Below are 22,887 nucleotides of genomic sequence, written 5' to 3' on the forward strand. Positions count from 1 at the left end.
CTCCTGAAGAGGCGGGGGAGGGGCCCGGGGGGCCCATACCCGTGCTGCCTGTGCCGCTCGCTGCCCTGTTGGTGTGCGCTGTATTGGAGGGGGGAGCCGAAGCCGCGGGGAGGGAAGCCCGACCTCTCACTCCCTTCCTCTCCCCGGGCTCCCCCCTCGAAATTCTGAGTGAGCGTGCAGGGTAGCGGCGCTATACTAAACTACTCACCTCCGTCCCAGGTTCCAATCGTCGCTGGTCTCCTCCCGCTCCAGTCCACATAGATGCTGATACACACGCTGCGTACACGCTGACGCAGCAGCGTGTGTATCAGCATCTATGCGGAGCGTGAGGAGACCAGCGAGTCAGCGACGATTGGAACCTGGGACGGAGGTGAGTAGTTTAGTATAGCGCCGCTACCCTGCACGCTCACTCAGAATTTCGAGGGGGGAGCCCGGGGAGAGGAAGGGAGGGAGAGGTCGGGCTTCCCTCCCCGCGGCTCCGGCTCCCCCCTCCATTATTGGGGTGGGGGCACCTACCTAACCTGACCTAACCTGGCGGGCAGCTACCTATCCTGGGGGGCACCTACCTATTCTATCCTGGGGGGCAGCTACCTAACCTATCCTGGGGGGCAGCTACCTAACCTATCTGGGGGGCAGCTACCTAACCTATCGTGGGGGGGCAGCTACCTAACCTATCGTGGGGGGCATCTACCTAACCTATCCTGGGGGGCAGCTTCCTAACCTATCCTGGGTGGCAGCTACCTAACCTATCCTGGGGGGCAGCTACCTAACCTATCCTGGGGGGTAGCTACCTAATCTAACCTATACTGGGAGGCAGCTACCTAATCTAACCTATACTGGGGGGCAGCTACCTAATCTAACCTATCCTAAGGGGCACCTACCTATCCTATCCTGGGGGGCACCTACCTATCCTATCCTGGGGGGCAGCTATCTAACCTATCCTGGGGGGCAGCTACCTAATCTAACCTATCCTGGGGGGCAGCTACCTAATCTAATCTATCCTGGGGGGCAGCTACCTAATCTAACCTATCCTGGGGGGCAGCTACCTAATCTAACCTATCCTGGGGGGCAGCTACCTTATCTAACCTATACTGGGGGCAGCTACCTTATCTAACCTATACTGGGGGTAGCTACCTAATCTAACCTATACTGGGAGGCAGCTACCTAATCTAACCTATACTGGGGGGCAGCTACCTAATCTAACCTATCCTGGGGGGCAGCTACCTAATCTAACCTATCCTGGGGGACAGCTACCTTATCTAACCTATACTGGGGGCAGCTACCTTATCTAACCTATACTGGGGGCAGCTACCTAATCTAACCTATACTGGGGGCAGCTACCTAATCTAACCTATACTGGGGGGCAGCTACCTAATCTAACCAATACTGGGGGGCAGCTACCTAATCTAACTATATACTGGGGGCAGCTACCTAATCTAACTATATACTGGGGGCAGCTACCTAATCTAACTATATACTGGGGGCAGCTACCTAATCTAACCTATACTGGGGGGCAGCTACCTAATCTAACCTATACTGGGGGGCAGCTATCTAATCTAACCTTTACTGGAGGGCAGCTACCTAATCTAACCTATACTGGGGGGCACCTACCTATCTAACCTATACTGGAGGGCAGCTACCTATCTAACCTATACTGGGGGGCAGCTACCTATCTAACCTATACTGGGGGCACTTACTTATCTAACCTGTATTGGGGGCACCTACCTACCTAGTTAGCCTATACAGGTGGCAACTATACTGGCTACCTATATTGGAGGCACCTACCTAACTAATCTATACTGGGGGCATCTACCTATCTAACCTATGATGGGGGCAACTATTCTGGCTACCTATATTAGAGGCACCCACCTAGCTAACCTGTACTGGGGGCACCTACCAATCTAACTTATACCGGGGGTGCCTGCCTATCTTACCTATACTGGGGGCAACTATACTGGCTACCTATGCTGGAGGCACCTACCTGGCTAACCTATACCGGGGGCAACTATACTGGCTTACCTATGCCTGGCTACCTATACTGAAGGGACCTATAGCTGGCTATAGGGATTTGTGTGCGTCGAGTGTTGCTGGGAGGGGGGCCCACATCCAGATTCCGCATCAGGGCCCAGAGGTTTGTAGCTACGCCACTGCGTCTGCTGATCTGAGCAAAGAGCTGGAGTGTCCCGTTTGTCTGAGCATTTATACAGCTCCGGTAACCCTGAGATGTGGTCACAACTTCTGCCAGGTCTGTATCGATCGTGTGCTGGACACACAGGAGGGGTCTGGAGGTTATTCCTGTCCTGAATGTAGAGAGGGGTTCACGGCACGGCCTACACTGCAGAGGAACATTGCCCTGAGGAAGATAGCAGAACGTTTCCTGTCTATTCAGCCAGATCAGAAGACCAGGGTCTACTGTACTTATTGTGTGGATTCTCCCGTACCAGCTGTTATGTCCTGTCTGACTTGTGACGCTTCTCTGTGTGATAAACATATGATAGCCCACAGCAAGACTCCAGAACACGTCTTACCTGGAAACACTTATTTGGAGAAAATAAGGTGCTCTGTTCACAAGGAACTTATAAAGTATTACTGTACCAAGGATCACACCTGTATCTGCGAGTCTTGCAAGCTGGTTGGAGAACATCGGGGACACCAGGTTGAGATGCTAGTTAAAGCCTCTGAGAAGAAGAAGAAGAAGCTGAGAAATGATCTGCAGAAACTGATGGCGAAGACAGAGGAGGCTGAGAAAGGAGTCCAAAGTCTGCAGGAACGCAAGAGAAAAGTACAGGAAAAAGCTAATGGTGAAAAAAAGAGAGTCACTGCCCTGATTACAGACCTCAAGAAACGGCTTCAAAACCTGAATAACAGAGTCCTGAGTCACATCACCAGGCAGGCAGAGAAGGTGTCTGTCTCATACGATGACGTTATCAGGCAGCTGGAAATAAGGAAGGAGGAGCTGTCCAGGAAGATGCGTCACATTGAGGAGCTGTGTAACATGACTGATCCACTGACTGTCTTACAGGAATCAGACGCAGGTGACTTGTGTAACACAGAGGACAGACTTGATAAACAGCTCCATAATGGAGGGGATCTGGATGTGGCCGGCGTCTCACACACATTACACACAGGACTATCTGATATCATGTCTGGGGTAATTGTGCAGAAACGTACAGACACACCGCCCTCTCTTCAGTCTAATACAAAGGACAAAGTTCCTATCACTGCTAAACTATCCAGGCCACGCCCCCAACCCATCCCCACCGTACAACACACACAGCCCCAAGCTAGTAGGACAAGTATCAGGGCTATAAAACAAAATTCAGGTGTACCAGTGTATGAAGGGATATTTCTGGATGTAAACACAGCTGGCAATACTCTACATATATCAGCTGACAGGAAAACCGCATCCTGGTCAGATACATGCCAAAATCGCCCACTAACACCAGAGAGATTTCAGTATTCTCAAGTGCTAAGCAGTTGGAGTTTCTCCTCAGGGCGACATTACTGGGATGTGGATGTTGGGAGATCAGAATGGTGGAGAGTTGGGATGTGTTACCCCAGTATAGACAGGAGAGGTGGGCAGTCAGGGATTGGATGGAATATCAAGTCCTGGTGTTTGGAGAGGCATGGTAGTAAATATTCAGTTATACATGACAGGAAAGAGATCCAGTTACCTGACAAAGTCCCCAGTAGTAGAGTCAGGATATGTCTGGATTATGAGGCCGGGAAGATCTCCTTTTATGCCCTGTGTGACCCGATCAGACATCTCCACACCTTCATTGCTGCCTTCACTGAGCCCCTCCATGCTGTGTTATGGCTAGGCCAAGGCTGTGTAAAGATATCTGTTCACTGATGACCTAACAATGAGGTAATGATGATTACTAGAGATGTATGCGAACAGCTCGCCTCATAGGTGAGCTGCTCGCCGAACATCTATGGGCAGCCTGTCCCTGTACTACTGCCAGGTCGCAATGTCCCACAGTAGGACACATGCCCAGGCCCGGCGGTGCCCGTCCTTGATGTGAGTCGGTGGCCGTGCAAGCTTTGCACATGTGCATGATGTCATGAAGCGTGGCCAGCCACAGGCGCGCAATCAAGGACACGGTCCCCTGGGCATGCGTACCAAAGGACGCGTGCGGACACAGGCCTGCTTACTACTGCAGGACATTGCGACCTGGAAGTAGTACAAGGCCAGGCTGCCCATAGATGTTTGCCACCATCTCTAATGATTACTGGATGTGTGTGATTTCCAGGGTCATTCACAGAAGTTTTGTGCCTGGAAGCATCCCTGATTTTCTGTTCTGAACAATTGCCATCTAGTACTTTAATATCTTCAGTTTATAGAAATCCAGACCATTTTTGCTGCAGTCTTTAAATTGAGAAACTAAAATGTTTTTACTGTTTCAGGTATAATAGAAACTGTGTCCACATGTGTGTTATGATGGCAGAAGGGGCTGTTATTTGTACTACCCTCTCTTGCCACTGCACTGCATGCTGCACACCATCCACCCGACACTTCCTCCTGCACTGTAGAAATTCCTGTTGTGAAGGAGGAAGTGTCAAGAGGATGAGGCACAGCTAGCAGTGCAGTGGGTAAAGGTGGGGATACAGGTAACTTAACACTTTCTCCTGGTACAGTTGCTTCTACACAAAATGATGCTCGCTCATCCATATTCTGTTTCTCTTTTATCCATCACTCATACAAACAAATGTTGTAAGCCAGGAAAATTAGAAGCATTACTTATGAATGTTATATTTACTGACTGGTAGAGGTTTAGGTCTGGACAGCCTTGTTCAGTAGCTGTATTTCTGTAATGAGATAATACGACACTGTAGACTGACTCACGCAAGAGGAACTCAACCTTTTCACCCAACACAGTACAAGACTCTGAAGTCCTTTACTAGGTGTTATAAAGGCTGCCTCATGGCAAGCAGATAGTGCTGGGTTTGATTATTAGAAAACCCAGTGTGCTCTGCAGACCGAAGGCGAGATTTATTAAAGTTGCAATCCTCTGCAGGGAGTGTCGATCCAACAGAAATGTCGATTTCCTATTTACAGAAAAGCTATCCATGTAAGCAAATAAATACTAGGGTAATTTCCACCTATGATTTTGTATAACCCAAGTTCTACCCAATCCATTTTCCATTGCAGTTCACACACATTATAACGTGTGCAGAAATCACACCGCTGTGAGCTTAGCCTGAGTCTATACACACCCAAGAGTGTTAAAAATATTTGAAAATGAAACTGACCTGTTAGAACATGCTGGGATTATTGGTTTAACTAAGTGATGTTTTTAATCATTTTAACTGTATGTGGTTATTCTGTTAATAGAAAAGTTTTTGCATGTGGTTATGGATTCAAAATAAAATTTCTATTTGTGTATTTAACCTCTAACCCTGCAGTGCCTCTTATTTACTTTTCAAACTCCTTTTATTTAAAGGGACCCTGAGCAGTCAGAAAAAAAAACTGGTACTTTTACCTGGGGCTTCCTCCAGCCCACCATTGGCCGCAAGATCCCCCAGCGTCCTCTTGGCTCCTCTCCCGGTCCCGCTGGCGGCTCCATTACTGGTGACTTGCGGGCTGTGTCGGCCAGTTCTTCCTAAACGGGGAGCAGGGGTGCATGCGCGTTTTTCTAACTGTGAACCGTACGACACTCAGCCCGAAAGTGTGCCGATTAACGGAGCTGCCAGCAGGACCAGGAGGGAAGCATACACATACTCTAATTAACATACACACAAAGCTTAAAATAAAAGGGAAGAATTGTGAAAGGTTTACTTAGCCGAAATGCAGTCTGTGTGGGGATATTTCCTTCTGGGAAAAGAAATGCAAAGTCCTTGGTTTCAGAATCATAGGCCTTTAGGTATAGGGGGAGCTGGAGGAAGTCCCAGGTAAGTACCAGTTTAATTATTTCTGACTGCTCAGGGTAGCTTTAAGAAAAAGAGCATTAACAAAGACCGATAACAGTTCCCAATAATTGTAATTGATGAATCAATAAATGGATCAGTAGACAAACATCCAGAGAAAAAGCAAAAATTTGATTGTCAAAATAAGAAAATAGGAAAATTGGTAAACAGAATTTGAAATGGGTATCGTAGTGACCAGTAGCGAAAACAACATTATAATGCCAAAGGGAAAAGAGGAACACACAGTGAGCGCGCTATGCTGCAAGGGATCCTGGGAGGACACAGAACTTCGACAGGTAACTGGGGTCTTACCTTTTATATCTAGCATATCATCCCTGGTAACACTAGGGTTTGTCTCCAACTGGCTGCCATTCTCTCGTCTATTGGGGGGGGGGGAGTGGGAATAGACTGTTTCATCTCAACTGTCCATATGAACTGTATGATCAACATTTCCCCAGAATGTTGCCCTGATGGGAAACTCTGGCTGCCCAACACCTGCATATAATCAGATCTCTGTGGAGTTCCAGTGTTTTTCATCAATAACTAGCTGACAGTTTTCCTGTCAGCTGATATCTAGGGATAATCAATGACATGCAAATGCTTCCGACATCATGCACATTTTTATGCAAATATATTCAGTTTCAAAATGGACCAATCAATTTAAACCCAGGTTTAAATCGATTGGTCTATTTTCAAACTGCATATATTTGCATCAACTCAAAAGACTTTGCATATATTTTTATCATCCCTACTGATATCTGTAGAGTATTAGCAGCTGTGTTTACATCCAGTAATATGTCTGCATACACTGGCAGCCCTGATGTTTGCTGTACAGCCCCAATATGTGTTCTGCATTTGGGGTGAGTTGGGGTGTGGCCTGGATAGTTTAGCGGTGATTGGAACGTCGTCCTCTGTACTAGAACGGCTTTAATTCTGGTCGCTATGTGCGGTAAATATCTTCTTTGTCAATAAAATACCTCATGCAGTATTTTTTTTAATCAATTATGAAAGATTTTTCCGCATTTCTGAACATGTATAAAGTGAGGTAAAACATGAGGTATTGCAGTGATAAGAATGCAGTAAATAAATAGTAGTCTAATTGCCTTCCATAAGTTAGGAAGTGCCTGGAAGATTTTTTTTTTTTTTTTTTAAGGGGTGTCACGGACGGTTGCGGGGCCGCAGGTGCGTCCTGTAACCGCCCGTGAAGAAAAGCGATCGCACTCGATTCTCTGCATCGATTGCGCTTCAAATCGATACAATCTGGGTTGAGTGTGTAGGGGCAGCTGAAGTCTTTTCTTAGCAGAGAGATAGCACCAGCCCAACTGCTGGATGGCTCTTTTGATATGCTAATGAGCCTGGGCCCAGAGAGTCCCTGGCTTCAAGCTGTGCTGATGGCCCATCCATCAGGTATAGACCATGACAGAAGCAATCTAGTTGGGAGAAAAGTCAGACCCTCCGGCTCCCCCCCAGCAGGGGAGCTGACACCTAGCTAGCTGCCCCAAACTTCAAAGAGCCTTTGCCTGGGAATGACCTGCTATCAATCCCAAATGTAGATCATATTCCATAAACGGCTATATGTATCATATTTTCTGTGTTGCCAGGCTGGCAGACCCTCCAAACTAACAGAGCATGCTTGGTCCAATCTGGAATGGTTCTGAAGAAATTTCAGACCATTCTGAGGGAAAGACTGCCAGTTAGGCAGTTCGAAAGTGCCCTGCTGATACCACAAGGGTCCCACCCCTCATGTTTGGTATCAGGCTGCTGGGTACATCGAGGCAGACCTGAAAATATTAGTAAATCTGCCCTGACCTGTACGGTTCTGTGAGATAGAGCCCATATATGGTTAAGGTATGATTTCTGGTTCCCAGGACAAGGGGAGGACTCATCTCATGTTCTAAGGGGGTGTGTGGGCCCGCCCTCACTCCCTCCTACTCAATCAGGGGCATAAGAATGGCAGAGGACTCAGTGTCCTCCACCCTGAAAACATCTTGAACTCATCGGTGCCAGCTTGAGGATATGCTGGCATCCACCTGGTCTGAACTCTGAACTTTGATTGAAACCCAGAACTCTGATTTTTCCCACAAAAAGGACATCTTTCCAGGAACTAAGTATTTTTCTCCCTTCTTTTATTTTTTATACTGGCTATTACTGTTTTAATAATTGTTGATTTTAATAATTGTCTGTATATATTAATTATTTATATTGCTGTGAATAAAAGACTTCCTCCAAGTCATTCACTGTTCCGCTACCCTGCTTATCAGCACACACAGAACTGATCCCGGGTCTCTGAAGATACGCTACTGTTTGTTTGTTGTTGGCTAGACAGAATACCGTGTGTTTAACCGTTTTATTCGCAGGACTAGTCAGTCAGTAAATCGGGTCCACTGGCCCATACCAGTGGTGGTGGCAGATACCGTGGAATCGTGTGTACGTTGTAATTACCCGTGTCTCACAGGCTCCCTTCTGAGTTGTCTGCGGCTAATTCTTAACGGTTCCTGCGCATTGACTGCAACCAGAGTTCGCACGATCCGTGCGCTGGCACCGTTTAGAAGGCTAAGTGCGGTCAGCCACTAGGGCTCCTGTGACAAGGGGGAAGGTGTATTTGATTATGTAGCGTCACTCCAGGTCTACTGCACATGCACAGGAGGTCCGCACATGCACAGAAGACCGAGAATGGCCCGACTGTGCCCATTACCGAGACTGAATGGCAGACCGCAGGAGCAGGGGTGCTCATCCGGATTCCGGATATCCAACCTTTTTTAAGCTATCCGACCTCTGATCCGGATACCTGGGCAAATCCAGATAGCTATCTGTGGATAGTTGGCTGGGCTATGCGGATATCCGCGGATACCTGACCATTGAAATACTGTAAAAGGTCCAGGACGTCCTGGGAGCCAATCAGAGGGCTCCCAGCAGAAGCCCCAGCAACCAATCACAGAGGGGAACCCTGGCCAGCCCCACCTGACCTCATTGAGCCAATCAGAGGGCTCCCAGCCTAAACCCTGGCACCCAATCACAGAAAGGAACACTGGCCAGCCCTCTGTATAATAATGAGGGCTGCCATGATGAGACATATCATCCCTTGGTTGTGAATGCCAGCAAATAGCCTTAGCTAGCTACAGTTTAGGTTAGGGATTAGGTAATAGGAACACATGCAAAGTGTAAAGTGGCCAGTGCAAACTCGTGCAAAGTGCCAAGTGTAAAGTGCCACGTGCAAAGCGCCACTTTGCACGTGGCACTTTGCAATTTGGACACAATGTGGGCTGCATGACCGCTGTCTGGAACCTAGGCCTGATGTTAATTGACAGCTTGAAAGAAAGAGTTAAACATCAGGAATGCAAATAACAGTTGCTGTCTGGGTCAAACTATAGAGTTAGGCCCCGTTTGCACTTAACCCTCCTGGCGGTACCCAGTTTCTGAGACTGCATCCACGGGAGGGATTTTTTGAATGAAAGTTGTTTTATCCTTTGTAGCTAGCATTAGGCTAGCTACCATTGTCCTCCAAGTCTCCCCCGCACCCTTCTGATCCCCCCGATCGCCGCCGCTATACGTTACCTAGCCACGATCCTGCAGGAGCCACAGCCTCCCCAATGAGCTTCAGTCATCGCTATGGCGACAATCGGACATGACATCTGACGTCATCGACCTCATGCGCAATCCTCCGCATAGCGAAGGAAGCCTGGAGCTGATTGGAGAGGCTATGCTATGGTGAGTCCCGGGGGGGGGGGGGGGGGGGGGTTGAGGGTAGGAGGGGAAACGTATAATGGCCGCAATCAATAAAGAGCGGAGGGTCTTGGGGGACTTTTATTCAAAAAAATCCTTCCCGGGGCAGAGAAATCCTCTGCGGCGGCTACCTCGAGGTTACCGCCAGGAGGGTTAATCAGTTGGTATGCGGGTCATGAATGATACGGACGTCGAGACGATTGCCGATTCTGTATCGTTCCGCAAAGTAGTGCAAAATTACATTTCTTCTTTTCAGTGAAGGCATGTGTGTTTGAATTCCTTGCTGGCCAGTGACTTAATTAGCCAAGGGGTGTGAAACCTAGCCAGAATCCGGGTGTAATATGTCAAAGGTTATTCTAGCTGGTCACACTCCGATGCTAATTTAACCTCCTGAGCGATAATCCCGAGCTGAGCTCGGGGTATATCGCGCAGGAGGATTTCTCAGGCCCTGGTGGGCCGATTTGCATACTTTTTTTTTGTCACACGCAGCTAGCACTTTGCTAGCTGCGTGTAACTTCCGATCGCCGCCGCTCGCCGTGTTGCGCAGCCCCCCCCCCTCCCCGACCCCTTGCGCAGCCTGGCCAATCAGGCCAGGCAGCGCTGAGGGGTGGATCGGGACTCCCTCTGACGTCACGACGTCCAAGACGTCGGTGGTCGCCATGGCGACCGGGGAAGCCCAGCAGGAAATCCCGTTCTGAACTGGATTTCCTGCTTACTCTGATCGCTGAAGGCGATCGGAGTGGGTGGGGGGATGCCGCTGCACTGCGGCTATCATGTAGCGAGCCCTGGGCTCGCTACATGATTTAAAAAACAAAAAATTTAAAAAAATAGTGCTGCGCCACCTCCTGGGCGATATAATTGTATCGCCCAGAGGGTTAACAAACCATAAGGTCCTTTCATCCAGGGGAAGCCAAAGGAAGCTAGCTCCACAGGGGTCCACTGCCAACCTCAGACACATTGGCACCGCTGGGGGAAAGATTTAAATGCATGTAGTTTATGATTTCGGTCTGTTAAATGAAAACCGTGTATAGCACAGCTATGAAATTAATATAGTCTTATTCGTTAAAATCTGCCCATTGAGCGGATATAAAATTCATAACAATAACCCGTCCGGTTAGTGGTGTACGACCCTTCTCGGGGACAGGACCGCCTAACGCACTCATGCAAGATGTCATATAAATCGGTATTTTCTGACAATTATGAATCTGCTATCCACCTAAATATGACATGTATAGTTTATGAGTTACATTGTTTTACAATTTAAGCTCAAAATCCTCCTAGGAGATGGTGGACTGTCATTGGTGGGTAATTCAGAGGGGGCAGGCGTTGCCACACCCCCAAACCAGCTTCATCAAAAGCACATTGCCAGCAGGCGGGACTTCAGTCCTCCAAATGCTATCTTCTCGTGAGCCTGCTGCTGCTAACCAGAGGACCATGTGGTTAGTGGCCATCTTGGAACTGTAACATCTGCTTGGATTACAAAATATACTTTAAGGCCTATGATTCTCAAACCAAGGACTTTGCATCTTTTCCCAGAAGGAAATATCACCACACAAACTGCATTTCGACTAAGTAAACCTTTCACAATTATTCCCTTTAATTTTAAGCTTTGTGTGTATGTTAATTAGTGTATGTAAATTTGTGTAATGCATTTTTGTTATTAAAACGTTTAAAAATCATTTTACGGTTATGACCTGTTGCTGAACATACACAATCGTACTTACGCCTCTGAAAATGTTACCTTGTGTTCTAGAGTATCTTGCATTTATAACCCGTATGCTTGAATCGGGCACAGATAGACAAATCAGGCGCCGATCCCTGCATACCGCTAAGGGTTAACTTTCAGTGTTCGCAGTGTGCTAATATATTTACAGTCATGTGCTGACTCACATGTGGTGGCAAGCCTTTGATTTGTAAGTGTGTGGTGAATCCTTTGGAGTCAGGACGCTTCTCTCGGCTAGTCTGTTCATAGACTGAGCGATTGACCCGATCAAGGACCGGCCCGTGCGGTCTATGACAATGCGTTTTTTTCCTTCTCCATAGCAGTGCATTGTGAAAAAGATTTCAGTTAAAACGCGTTGTGTGAACTGTGCCATAGGAAAACATGGACATTACTTTGAAAATCAGCATTCCTTTCAGTTATAACTGACAGCAACTGTTTTAGGGCCGGTTTCCACTACATGCAGATTGGATGCAGAAAAACTGATTCCAGTGAATGCCTATGGTAAAATCTGCATCAGAAAAATCGCGTTTAGTGGAAATAGGCCCATAGGCATTCATTGGAGTCAGTTTTTCTGCATCCAATCTGCGTGTAGTGGAAACAGGCCCTAAGTGGAAACAGGGCCTAACCCTCGCTGATAAGGAATTACAGCCATAAAACACTTTCCTGTTAGAAAATGGCTTCTGAGAGCAGGAAAGAGATAAAAGGGGTCAATAGTTCATAGATCTGGCTCTAACATACTTCAATAAATGTGTCATTGAGAAGAGACAATGAAACAGTAAAACTTAAAAAGTAAATTTTAAAGTAAAATAAAACTGGGGGGTGGGAAAAACAAACATTTTAGGAGCAGAAGGACAGATACAATAGTTTATCTCATCAATTTTATTTTCACCTTGTGTTTCCTTTAAAGCCCATTTGGACTTAACCTGGGGCTCCTTTTATCCCTCATAAAAGGGACTCCTCAGTTGCTTTCGGCTCCCCTCTGCTGTGCAGCTGTTGTCCCGCTTTAGAAATGTTTTTTTTTTAGTGCAGGTGTGATTTTAGACCAGGATTTTGTATCCCCGCAAGCTGGAAATGCACAAGGTAGTCTCTGAAAATACCACACGCCCACAGTTAAACCTGCTCTCCTCCTGCGTGAGTCAGCCTGCGGTGTGAAATAATCTGATCTCAGAACTACAGCTGGTAAACAAGGCTGTACAAAGGTTTCATATTTTATTCACCAGATGATAAAAAAAGAAACAAACATACATTTGTAGCAAAGCAGTTTGGGCGCTCGATAATCTTGGTGTGATGCCAGGACTTGGTTGGGACTCCCCATTCATAAACATATGGCTGTTTTTTGGGGGTAGGATAGACAGACTAGGAAAGACCAACATGAGGACTCGGGTTAGCGTTAGCATTTCCTTAGTGTCAGGACCGTTAGGCTGGGTGGGGTTTATTAAAGGTTGAATTTAGGGTTAGTAGAAAATTAACATTATCGGGCAGAAAGGTGAAATAAGATTAGTGTTCAGTAATGGTCTGGGAGGGAAAGGGGTGGAGCATAGTGACAGGAAGAGGCAAGGGGATAAATTAAGGTTGGGTAATTGTCTGGGTTGGAAAGGGGTGGAGTATACAGACAGGAAGAGGCAATGTGTTTTGTGTTGGGTAATGGTCTGTCTGGGCGGGAAAGGGGTGGAGCATAAAGACAGAAAGAGGCAGAGGATAAGATCAGTGTTGAGTAATGGTCTGTGTGGGCGAGAAAGGGGTGGAGCATATTGACGGGAAGAGACAGGGGATAGGATTAGTGTTGGGAAAATGGTCTATCTGGATGAGAAGGTAGTGGTGGAAAAGGGGTGGAGCAAAGTGACAGGAGACATGATTTGTGTTGGGTAATGGTCTGTCTGGGCGGGAAAGGGGTGGAGCACAGGAAAAGGCAGGTGATAAGATTTGTGTTGGGTAATGGTGTGTCTGGGAAAGGGGTGGAGCATAGTGGCAGGAAGAGGTGGGAGATAAGATTTGTGTTGGGTAATGGACTGTCTGGGTGGGAAAGGGGTGGAGCAGCCAGGTGGGTATCTTGGTAAGGAAAAGCGTTAGTGCTGGGGTCAGCAGGTGGTTGTGGGTCAAGGAAGCAGTTAATGATAATGGGGGTGAGCAGGTTCAGGGATGGCCTTGGTGTTAAAGGAATACTGAGGCAAAACGTCTCAGGGAAACACAGGCCATCCATAGGTCTCGGGCCCTGAGTAATCACTAACTGCAGGGCTGTTTTTCTATTGAGAAGCTTCATCAGCTGGTAATTTGGTCCAGTAAAGGCCGTGACCAGAGGAAAGTCCACTGAACTGGATCTAGTTGGCTGTGCATGTGCAGCAGCTCAGTGTCCCCGCTCTCCTGGCATCAGCAACAGGATGCGGGAAGCGCAGAGAGAGCGGTGGCACTGAGCTACCGTGCATGCAAGACCATCTAGATCCAGGTCAAAGGTCACAAACTTTCTTTGGCCAGGGCCTACACTGGACCGAACTACCAGCTGATGGAGCTGCTCAGAAGAAAACCTCCAACGACGTAATTAATCAGGTGCTGGGACTTATAGATGGCCTCTGCTTCCCCAAGGATTTTCACCTCGTTATTCCTTTAAAGAAAAGATAAGCATTGGTAGGGGGGGAGCCTGGTGCTAAGGAAAGGATAAAGGTTAGCATTAGGTCAGCGGGTGGGGGAGGAGCCTGGTGCTAAGGAAAGGATAAAGGTTAGCATTAGGTCAGCGGGTGGGGGAGGAGCCTGGTGCCAAGGAAAGGATAAAGGTTAGCATTAGGTCAGCGGGTGGGGGAGGAGCCTGGTGCCAAGGAAAGGATAAAGCTTAGCATTAGGTCAGCGGGTGGGGGGGGGGGAGCCTGGTGCTAAGGAAAGGATAAAGGTTAGCATTAGGTCAGCGGGTGGGGGAGGAGCCTGGTGCTAAGGAAAGGATAAAGGTTAGCATTAGGTCAGCGGGTGGGGGAGGAGCCTGGTGCCAAGGAAAGGATAAAGGTAAGCATTATGAGGAGGAGCCTGATGCTAAGGAAAAAAAGAAAGGTTAAAGGATAGTATAAGGGTCAGACGTGAGGGCAGAAACTTGGTGTAAAGTGAAGGGCAAGGCAGAAGGTTAGTATTGGGGTGGGCAGGGAAGCAGCATGAGTTTAGATGCATTTAAAGGTGGTGGGGGAGGGGTGAGAGAGTTGGGGAGGACATTATTAGAGTCTTAGGGGTGCTTAACCTTTAACCCCGATATTCTGTGCCAAGATCATATGATTAGCGAGAGGCCACCATTATAACAAGATGTACACACATTTGTGGCACCTCCATGCACCCTTATTCCAGACTTTCATGATATGGCTACAAAGCGAGTCACATACATATGGGCAAGTACAGTCCACACAGCACATGAAAAATATTAAAGAATAAATGTACTCCGCTTTCCCTTTTTGTAGGAGGAGCTCTGAGTTTTATGCATTCAACCAGGGGGCTGGCCTAGTCCCAGAATCCTTTGCTTTACAGTATAGAAACCTTGATTGGCGCTACTGGTGAAGCTTCTGTGATGTCACCTGCTGTGATGTCACACTACCAGGCAGTTCTGAAATCAGTCCGTAAAAAGCACAGGGAGGAAGCTGTGTCTGAAGAGGATGGATATATGTTTAATAAATAGAAAAAAAATTGCTAAGTTACAGAGCCACAGCAGTAAGGCACTAAAAGATTAGCTTCATATGCTGCAAACAAAATGAAAGCTGCCCAGGAAATGACGCGTACACAGGCGAGCGTGACAGGTCAGCATTACTTCCACAATCTGAGATTCCCCGCCCCCCCCCCCCCCATCCCCTGGGAGGGGAACTCCCCCCACCCCTCCCCCCTTTTTATAAGAAAATAAAAATAAAATAATCAGAGTTCCAGGCCGGATTGCCGAGACTGTCCGGGAATACACAATCTGCCTGTACAAAGCATTCGTGGGTCCTGATAGGTTGTAGCAGAGATACAGAGGAGGCGGAGGCGGAGGCTGCGTGATCGGGGGTGGGGCTCCGCGGTCCCAGGGCGTGTGCGATTAGCAGTCTATACAAATCAAAGCTGCGTCCCTCCAAAGTCCTCATTTGTTGCGAGTCTGCTTCCGCTCAAAGAACTGAGAGAAGAAAAAAATAGAGGAAAAAAAATCAAGAGGTCAGATAGCATTCTGCTACAACAGCAAACGGCACCCGTCACAATCACCCATCTACAGAACACGTGCCACATTCACTGTGCAGCCACTTTCATATTCCCCCCTTCACTGTGCAGCCCCTTTCATGTTCCCCTCTTCACTGTGCAGCCCCTTTCATGTTCCCCTCTTCACTGTGCAGCCCCTTTCATGTTCCCCTCTTCACTGTGCAGCCCCTTTCATGTTCCCCTCTTCACTGTGCAGCCCCTTCCATGTTCCCCTCTTCACTGTGCAGCCCCTTCCATGTTCCCCTCTTCACTGTGCAGCCCCTTCCATGTTCCCCTCTTCACTGTGCAGCCCCTTCCATGTTCCCCTCTTCACTGTGCAGCCCCTTCCATGTTCCCCTCTTCACTGTGCAGCCCCTTCCATGTTCCCCTCTTCACTGTGCAGCCCCTTCCATGTTCCCCTCTTCACTGTGCAGCCCCTTCCATGTTCCCCTCTTCACTGTGCAGCCCCTTCCATGTTCCCCTCTTTACTGTGCAGCCCCTTTTATGTTCCCCTCTTCACTGTGCAGCCCCTTTTAGGTTCCCCTCTTCACTGTGCAGCCACTTTCATGTTCCCCCCTTCACAGTGCAGCCATTTTTATGTTCCCCTCTTCACCGTGCAGCCACTTTCATGTTCCCCTCTTCACTGTGCAGCCCCTTTCATGTTCCCCTCTTCACCGTGCAGCCACTTTCATGCACCCCCCTTTCACTGTGCAGCCACTTTCATGTTCTCCTCTTCACTGTGCAGCCACTTTCATGCACCCCCCTTTCACTGTGCAGCCCCTTTTATGTTCCCCACTTCACCGTGCAGCCCCTTTCATGGTCCCCTCTTCACTGTGCAGCCCTTTTCATGTTCTCCCTTCACCGTGCAGCCCCTTTCATGTTCCCCTGTTCAATGTACTGCACTTTTTATGCAATGTCTGCACATGAAATGGGGCACATTGTGCAGTTTTTGTATGTGCTATTCATGTACAAGGCTTGACGTGCTCCTACTTGTAGTAATGTGTGCCCCCTCAGTTAGCATTAGGGATTGAGGGAGGGGTAACACAAGCACTCCCTCTCGGTTCCTAACCCCACCTCCCAATCCCCACCGGACCCTCCCTCTCGATGCCTAACCCCACCTCCCAATCCCCACCGGACCCTCCCTCTCGATGCCTAACCCTAACAGTCCTGGGGGGAGTGGTTTCTGTTAGGGTTAGGATTTAGAAGGGAAGTTTGGGTAGGGATCAGCAGGGGGTGGGTTAGGCATAGAGAGGGAGGGCTTGTGTGAGAGTAAGGTTAGCTTAGGCCATAATAAAATATCAGCAATGATTTAAAGTGTACCGGAGCAGAAAAAAAATAATACGTTTTATACATACCTGGGGCTTCCTCCAACCCCATCCACTCTGATCGCTCCCACGCCGCCGTCCTCCGATGTCTGCAGCTTCGGGAACCGGGTCCCGTCACTTACGTCAGTCGGTGCCAGTCTACACAGGAGAAGAGCGCCCTCTACGTGTCTCTCTAGCGGCCGCTGGAGAGATGCACAAAGCGCACTTCACTTGCGTCAGACTGGCTCCGAGGACGGCAGCGTGGGAGAGATCGGAGCGGATGGGGTTGGAGGAAGCCCCAGGTATGTATAAATCTTTTTACTTTTTCGGCTCTGAGTCCCTTTAATGATTTTACTATTGGAAACATCCAGTGATTCATAATAGACTATCAGCAATTTACTGATATTTTACTTGCAGCCAACTTCAATACCAATTCCCGCTGTGCACATTTTAAATGTAAGAGCATCATCAGAAGTTCTATGCGCTGGAGAAAGTTTATATTTTTAACTAAACATTTTTCTCCAAGGCAAAGAACCTGGATTACCATGGAATAATCACACCTCGTAGTGTCCACACAGCACCGCACACAGTGCACAGTCACCACCATTACCTATAACTCCTTCTTCTTCTGTCCCTGGAGGAATAAAGACTCAGCTGTGGTTAACAAGTACACGGCAATCACACAGCACCTCTCCCCGCTGTGCCGTAACGGGAGGGACTCCCCGCTGCTGTGCCGTAACGGGAGGGACTCCCCGCTGCTGTGCCGTAACGGGAGGGACTCCCCGCTGCTGTGCCGTAACGGGAGGGACTCCCCGCTGCTGTGCCGTAACGGGAGGGACTCCCCGCTGCTGTGCCGTAACGGGAGGGACTCCCCGCTGCTGTGCCGTAACGGGAGGGACTCCCCGCTGCTGTGCCGTAACGGGAGGGACTCCCCGCTGCTGTGCCGTAACGGGAGGGACTCCCCGCTGCTGTGCCGTAACGGGAGGGACTCCCCGCTGCTGTGCCGTAACGGGAGGGACTCCCCGCTGCTGTGCCGTAACGGGAGGGACTCCCCACTGTGTTGTAACGTGAGGGACTCCCTGCTGTGCTATAATGTGGGGGACTCCCCGCTGTGCCGTAATGGGAGGGACTCCCCACTGTGCCGTAACGGGAGGGACTCCCCGCTGTGCCGTAACGGGAGGGACTCCCCGCTGTGCCGTAACGGGAGGGACTCCCCGCTGTGCCGTAACGGGAGGGACTCCCCGCTGTGCCGTAACGGGAGGGACTCCCCGCTGTGCCGTAACGGGAGGGACGGATTAAACTGTCTCCTCTGTTCTGGAATATGCATCTATACACTCTTCTATCCAACATTGCTTCCCATGGCATGCCCAGACACTGCTGAGAAGGTTCCGGTGACCATCAGCACTCACTCACCCTGCTCGTTGTCTTTGGAGACTTCGCTGCTGCTGGTGGTCTTCCGGGTGACTTCTTGCCGGGGGACTTACGGATGGATAAGTGCGGGGACTTGCCGGAGGCCCCCCGTCCCTGAGGGGTGCTCTTGGGTGTAGATTTCTTGTTGAGACCCCTTCTGAGGAGGCTGCTGCCCAGCTTCTTGGGTGTGATTAGAACACTGAAGGCTGTGGACTGGCGCCGGGTGGATGAAGACTGCAGGGTGAGAATGAAGGTAGTAAGCATACATCATGGTGAAGCAAGGATGTCCCAAGAAAAGATAGCTTCAATCAGACAAGTTTCCATTGTAAAAGATATTAACTCAACAGAAGCAACAAGTAAATGTGTGAATGGTTACGGTTTACCTTCTGGCTGCCACTCGCTTTGCTATCTGCGGCAGTGGACGTCCGGCGAGACTCTGGCTTGTCTTTAGGGGTCATCGGCCGGGAGAAACAACTTGTGGGCTTCTTGGACTAGTTACAGAAAGGAAGACAGAATCACTGGGTGATGAAGGCAAAAAGAGGCGGATCTGGCATTGCTAACAGAGACCTTCATGGACATGGGAGACAGAAGCATTGCTAAGGGAGACCTTCATGGACATGAAAGACAGAAGCATTGCTAAGGGAGACCTTCATGGACATGGGAGACAGAAGCATTGCTAAGGGAGACCTTCATGGGCATGGGAGACATAAGCATTGCTAACAGAGACCTTCATGGACATGGGAGACAGAAGCATTGCTAAGGAGACCTTCATGGGCATGGGAGACAGAAGCATTGCTAAGGAGACCTTCATGGGCATGGGAGTGAGGGTCTCACCTCTGGGGTGTCAGGGCCGTCGTGTGGCTCTTCCCATACTCGCTTCATTTGCTGCCGGGTGTGTATCCCCCCTCCTGCATGCTCTGCTCCGCTGGAGGACAGAGACATCCGCCGGGTCCCGGAGACGGACTCTCTGATCTGAGAAGGCAATAACGTGGCCCGCCGCAAGGTTTCCTTGGGGTCTCCCGTCTTCATTTCCTCGTCTGTTACAGTGGTGGTTAAAATGGACGGCTGTAGAATAGAAAAATATTCAGATAAACACTGAGGGTTTGTGGGTATAGACCGCATTGCAAACACTACTTACATCTGGGAATACTTTAGATTTGCAGTTTATAAGATACAGCAGAATGGAACTTCATGCGTTTGGAAAATGGCTATACAAAAAGTGGCTCAAACATCTGCACAGTGGGGGTACACGAGCACCCCACCTCCTGAAATCCAGCGGTAAGCTCAATATTGCAGCCCCTCTTCCTGCACTCCCTCCCCACTTATGTCTTACATTTTTCAATAAAAGAAATAATTTATCCCTTTAAAGTTTTTTTTCCTATCTTTTTTTATAGCAGTTCTCCCTACTACCCTGAGACCGTTTTCAAATGAAATACCGATTTTTATTGAGGTGCATTCTCCATTCTCAATAACTCCCCAACTCAGTATTTTTTTTTTTTTTTTTTGTGGGAGGACGGAAATATGTTTTGAGTTCCCCTGGAGCTCTTAAAGAGGAAATGTAGTGAAAAAAACTATGAATAAAATTGTTCCTTTAATTATTTTTAACATCTAGTTCTGCCAGGTGATCTGTACAGAATAATTGTTACTAAAAGTTCTATACAGAGAGGGAGATACTGCTTGCTTGGCAGTTGAAAAAAAGCCATTATTTCCCACAATGCAACGAGGTTCACAGACAGATAACTGTCAGGACCATGCTCATGACATCACACTGTGGGAGGGGTTTCATCACAATATCAGCCATATATATGGGCTGGTTCAGACGGGCGTTTTTGTGGCGTTTAACGCAGCGTTTCAGACGCAGCGTTTTTTGGGATCTACTGCCATCCCATGCAAGTGAATGGGAGCGTTTAGAGCTGGCTTTTGCAGGCTTTCATGAAAGCCTGGCAGTAGATCCCAGCGTTGCGTCTAGTCTCAAAAGCAACATGCTGCTTTCAGAGGCAGTAAACGCGAGGAAACAATAGCAGAGACCAGAACTGCTAGCCTTGAACGCTTTTCAAAAGCTAGCTTTTAAACGCTGGCGTTTGAACGCAATGCCAAGCAAAAGCTCAGCAGACGCCCGTGTGAACCAGCCCATAGAGACACCGATGATCTATTAAAGGTAAAGATTTCTTGTGAGAAAGGGGGTATCAGCTACAGATTGGAATGAAGTTAAATCCTTGGTTTAAGTTCCTCTTCAAAGGTTATATTCAAGCTGCCCCCCCCCCCCCCCCCAACAAAAAATATAATGACACCTACTCACCCGGAGCTTCCTCCAGCCGCTATGTTCCACGTCACAGCTCCACTCTCCGCCACTGGCCCCCTCCGCTTTTTAGGATGACCTTGCCAGGTCGTCCTCTACGGCACCTGCGCCGCTGTCAATCATTCGCACATGGTGTGGAGTGTACTGCGCAGACACAGCAGTTCTGCGTCTGCGCAATATACTCACACCACATGTGAGTGATTGACAGTGGCGCAGGCACAGTAGAGGATGGCCTGGCAAGGACCATTGGGGACGGGAGCCAGTGGCTGAGTGCAGAGCTGCGGGGAGGGACGTAGCGGCTACTAGGGACTGGAGGAAGCTCCGGGTAAGTAGGTGGCTTTTTTTATCCCGACTCGGGAAATTCCCTTTCACCAACCTTTTCCTGGAGTGTAACCCAAGTGGAAACTAAAGTCAAAGGTCTGTTTATGGTGGCCCTTATTGTTTCAAAGTAGCAGCCAATTCCTTAACAGTATTTGCTGAAACAGTGTACAATAATATCTTGACTGCAGCTTTTTTATGACTACGAGGCTCACTAATATGGAGCCAGGGAGCCCCCCAGACACAAGCAACATACTCGGGACTCCAGCGGATAGGACGTCTTGAGGTGCGGAGGGCAGATCTTGTTTCGTTGTTGGAGTTCTGCAATCCTGTTCCAGTCTTCCTGTGGATCCGGCTCATCGTGGCACGTGGCCACATAGAAGCTGCTGCGATCTGGAGTAAGGGAAGAACAAAGATTAATGTCAGTGCAGGGATTGGGTTATCTGGTGCACAGGGACACTTTACTCTGCAAATTACAGCTCTGGTACACTAAAAGTATACATGTCAAATGGTACTTTATATGTTAATCACACCAGTGGATAATATATCTAGTAAATTGATCATAATCAAAATAGGAATCTGCTAGCAGAGGTGTCCCACAAGGGTCAGTACAGAGTCTAAGCCTCTTTATTTATTAACAACCTAATGTAAGATCATGCATCTTGGGTGTGCTAAGGCAGAGAAGCATATAAGATAAATGGTGTACAGCTGGGATCATCAGACTTGGAGGATGACAGGAGAATACTGATTGAGAACAAGTAATCCTATACAGTGCCAAGCAGCAGCAGCTAAAGCAAATAACATTCTGGGATGCATAAAATTGGAAATAATATCTCCGGATGCTAGTATACTACTCCCTCTGTATAAATCCCTTGTGAGGCCACAATTGCAGTATGGGATACAGTTTTGGGCACCACACTATAGGAAGGACATGGACTTTCAAGAACAGGTGGAAAGACAGAAAACTAAACCAGAGCCATAAAATATTTTGGAGCTTTATAAATCAATAATAATAATAATAATAATAATAATAATATAATAATAAGAGGGATGGAAGATCTCACTTACTAAGGACTTATTTAGCTTTGAAGAAAGAGATGGGTAATATTAGGTACGCACCAATTTTCCATTATAGTGACAGGTTAAACCAATCATTTCCGACATGTCTAATAAGCTCCTGATTCATAATGCGATCGATTTTCAAATCACTACTGTACAAAAAAACCTGTTATAGATCAGAAGCTGATGGGACATGACTGAAATGGTCGGTTTGACCCGCTGATCTAACGGGATTTTGAATGGTGTGCTGGCAGATGAGCTTCCTATTCCTGAACTGCACTTGGAGGAAAGAAGATTTTAAAGCGGACCTGAACTCAGAACTTCCTCTCTGCTCTAAAATATAAGCAACAGAATAATAACCTTTAAAGAAAAAAAATTCTTTGTTACAGCTGATACAAATCATGCAATAAATCTGCAGTGTGTCTACCTGTGTTTCCCCGAAAATAAGACACCGTCTTATATTAATTTCAGCCCCAAATATCATGCTAGGTCTTATTTTTGGGGAGGGGTTACAATTTTTTTTCCCCATTGGCAGCCCCCAGCCCAGTAAAGCCCTTCCCCTCCCTCCCTCATGTGCTGCCCTGGACAAGGTACCCTCAGCTACAGAATGGCAGCCCCAGCCCAGTAAAGCCCTTCCCTCTGCAGAGTTGCGAGCAGAGCATTACAGCAGAGGAAACTCACCGGCTTCCAACGAAGCAGCCATAACTTCTCTCTTCAGCAGCGCCCGGTTCCTCTCTTTGACAACGGCGGCTCATGTCATGTGACGCGGACGTGCGTGCGTCACATGACTAGAGCTGTCGTTACCAGGGAGAGGAAGCTGGACACCGCTGAGGAAAGACGTTAACGCGGGCACTTCAGAAGCCGGTGAGTTTCTTCTGCTGTAATACAGTAATACGGTAATGCTCCGCTTGCAACTCAGGTAGACATGTAGAGCTGACCAACCTGCTTAGGGAGAGGAAGAGTTAACCAATCCA

The 22,887-nt window shown here is 48.3% G+C and overlaps 1 protein-coding gene across 3 annotated transcripts in view; it reads right to left on the reverse strand.

Annotated features, from left to right (window-relative positions):
* Positions 1-15,206: 15,206 nt before the first annotated feature.
* The window catches only part of NUMA1 (nuclear mitotic apparatus protein 1), a 98,471-nt gene continuing 90,790 nt past the window's right edge, over positions 15,207-22,887 (reverse strand). For all 3 annotated transcript variants that reach the window (XM_068266546.1, XM_068266544.1, XM_068266545.1), the window contains exons 22-26: positions 21,111-21,247; positions 19,072-19,302; positions 18,621-18,728; positions 18,241-18,471; positions 15,207-15,464 (exon numbers count right to left, since the gene is read on the reverse strand). In XM_068266546.1, the coding sequence (XP_068122647.1) occupies positions 15,432-15,464; positions 18,241-18,471; positions 18,621-18,728; positions 19,072-19,302; positions 21,111-21,247 (740 nt within the window). In that variant the 3' untranslated portion in view covers positions 15,207-15,431. The remainder of the gene's footprint in view (positions 15,465-18,240; positions 18,472-18,620; positions 18,729-19,071; positions 19,303-21,110; positions 21,248-22,887) is intronic.

This window comes from Hyperolius riggenbachi, chromosome 2 (genome assembly GCF_040937935.1).
Source record: "Hyperolius riggenbachi isolate aHypRig1 chromosome 2, aHypRig1.pri, whole genome shotgun sequence".
Lineage (NCBI taxonomy): Eukaryota > Metazoa > Chordata > Amphibia > Anura > Hyperoliidae > Hyperolius > Hyperolius riggenbachi.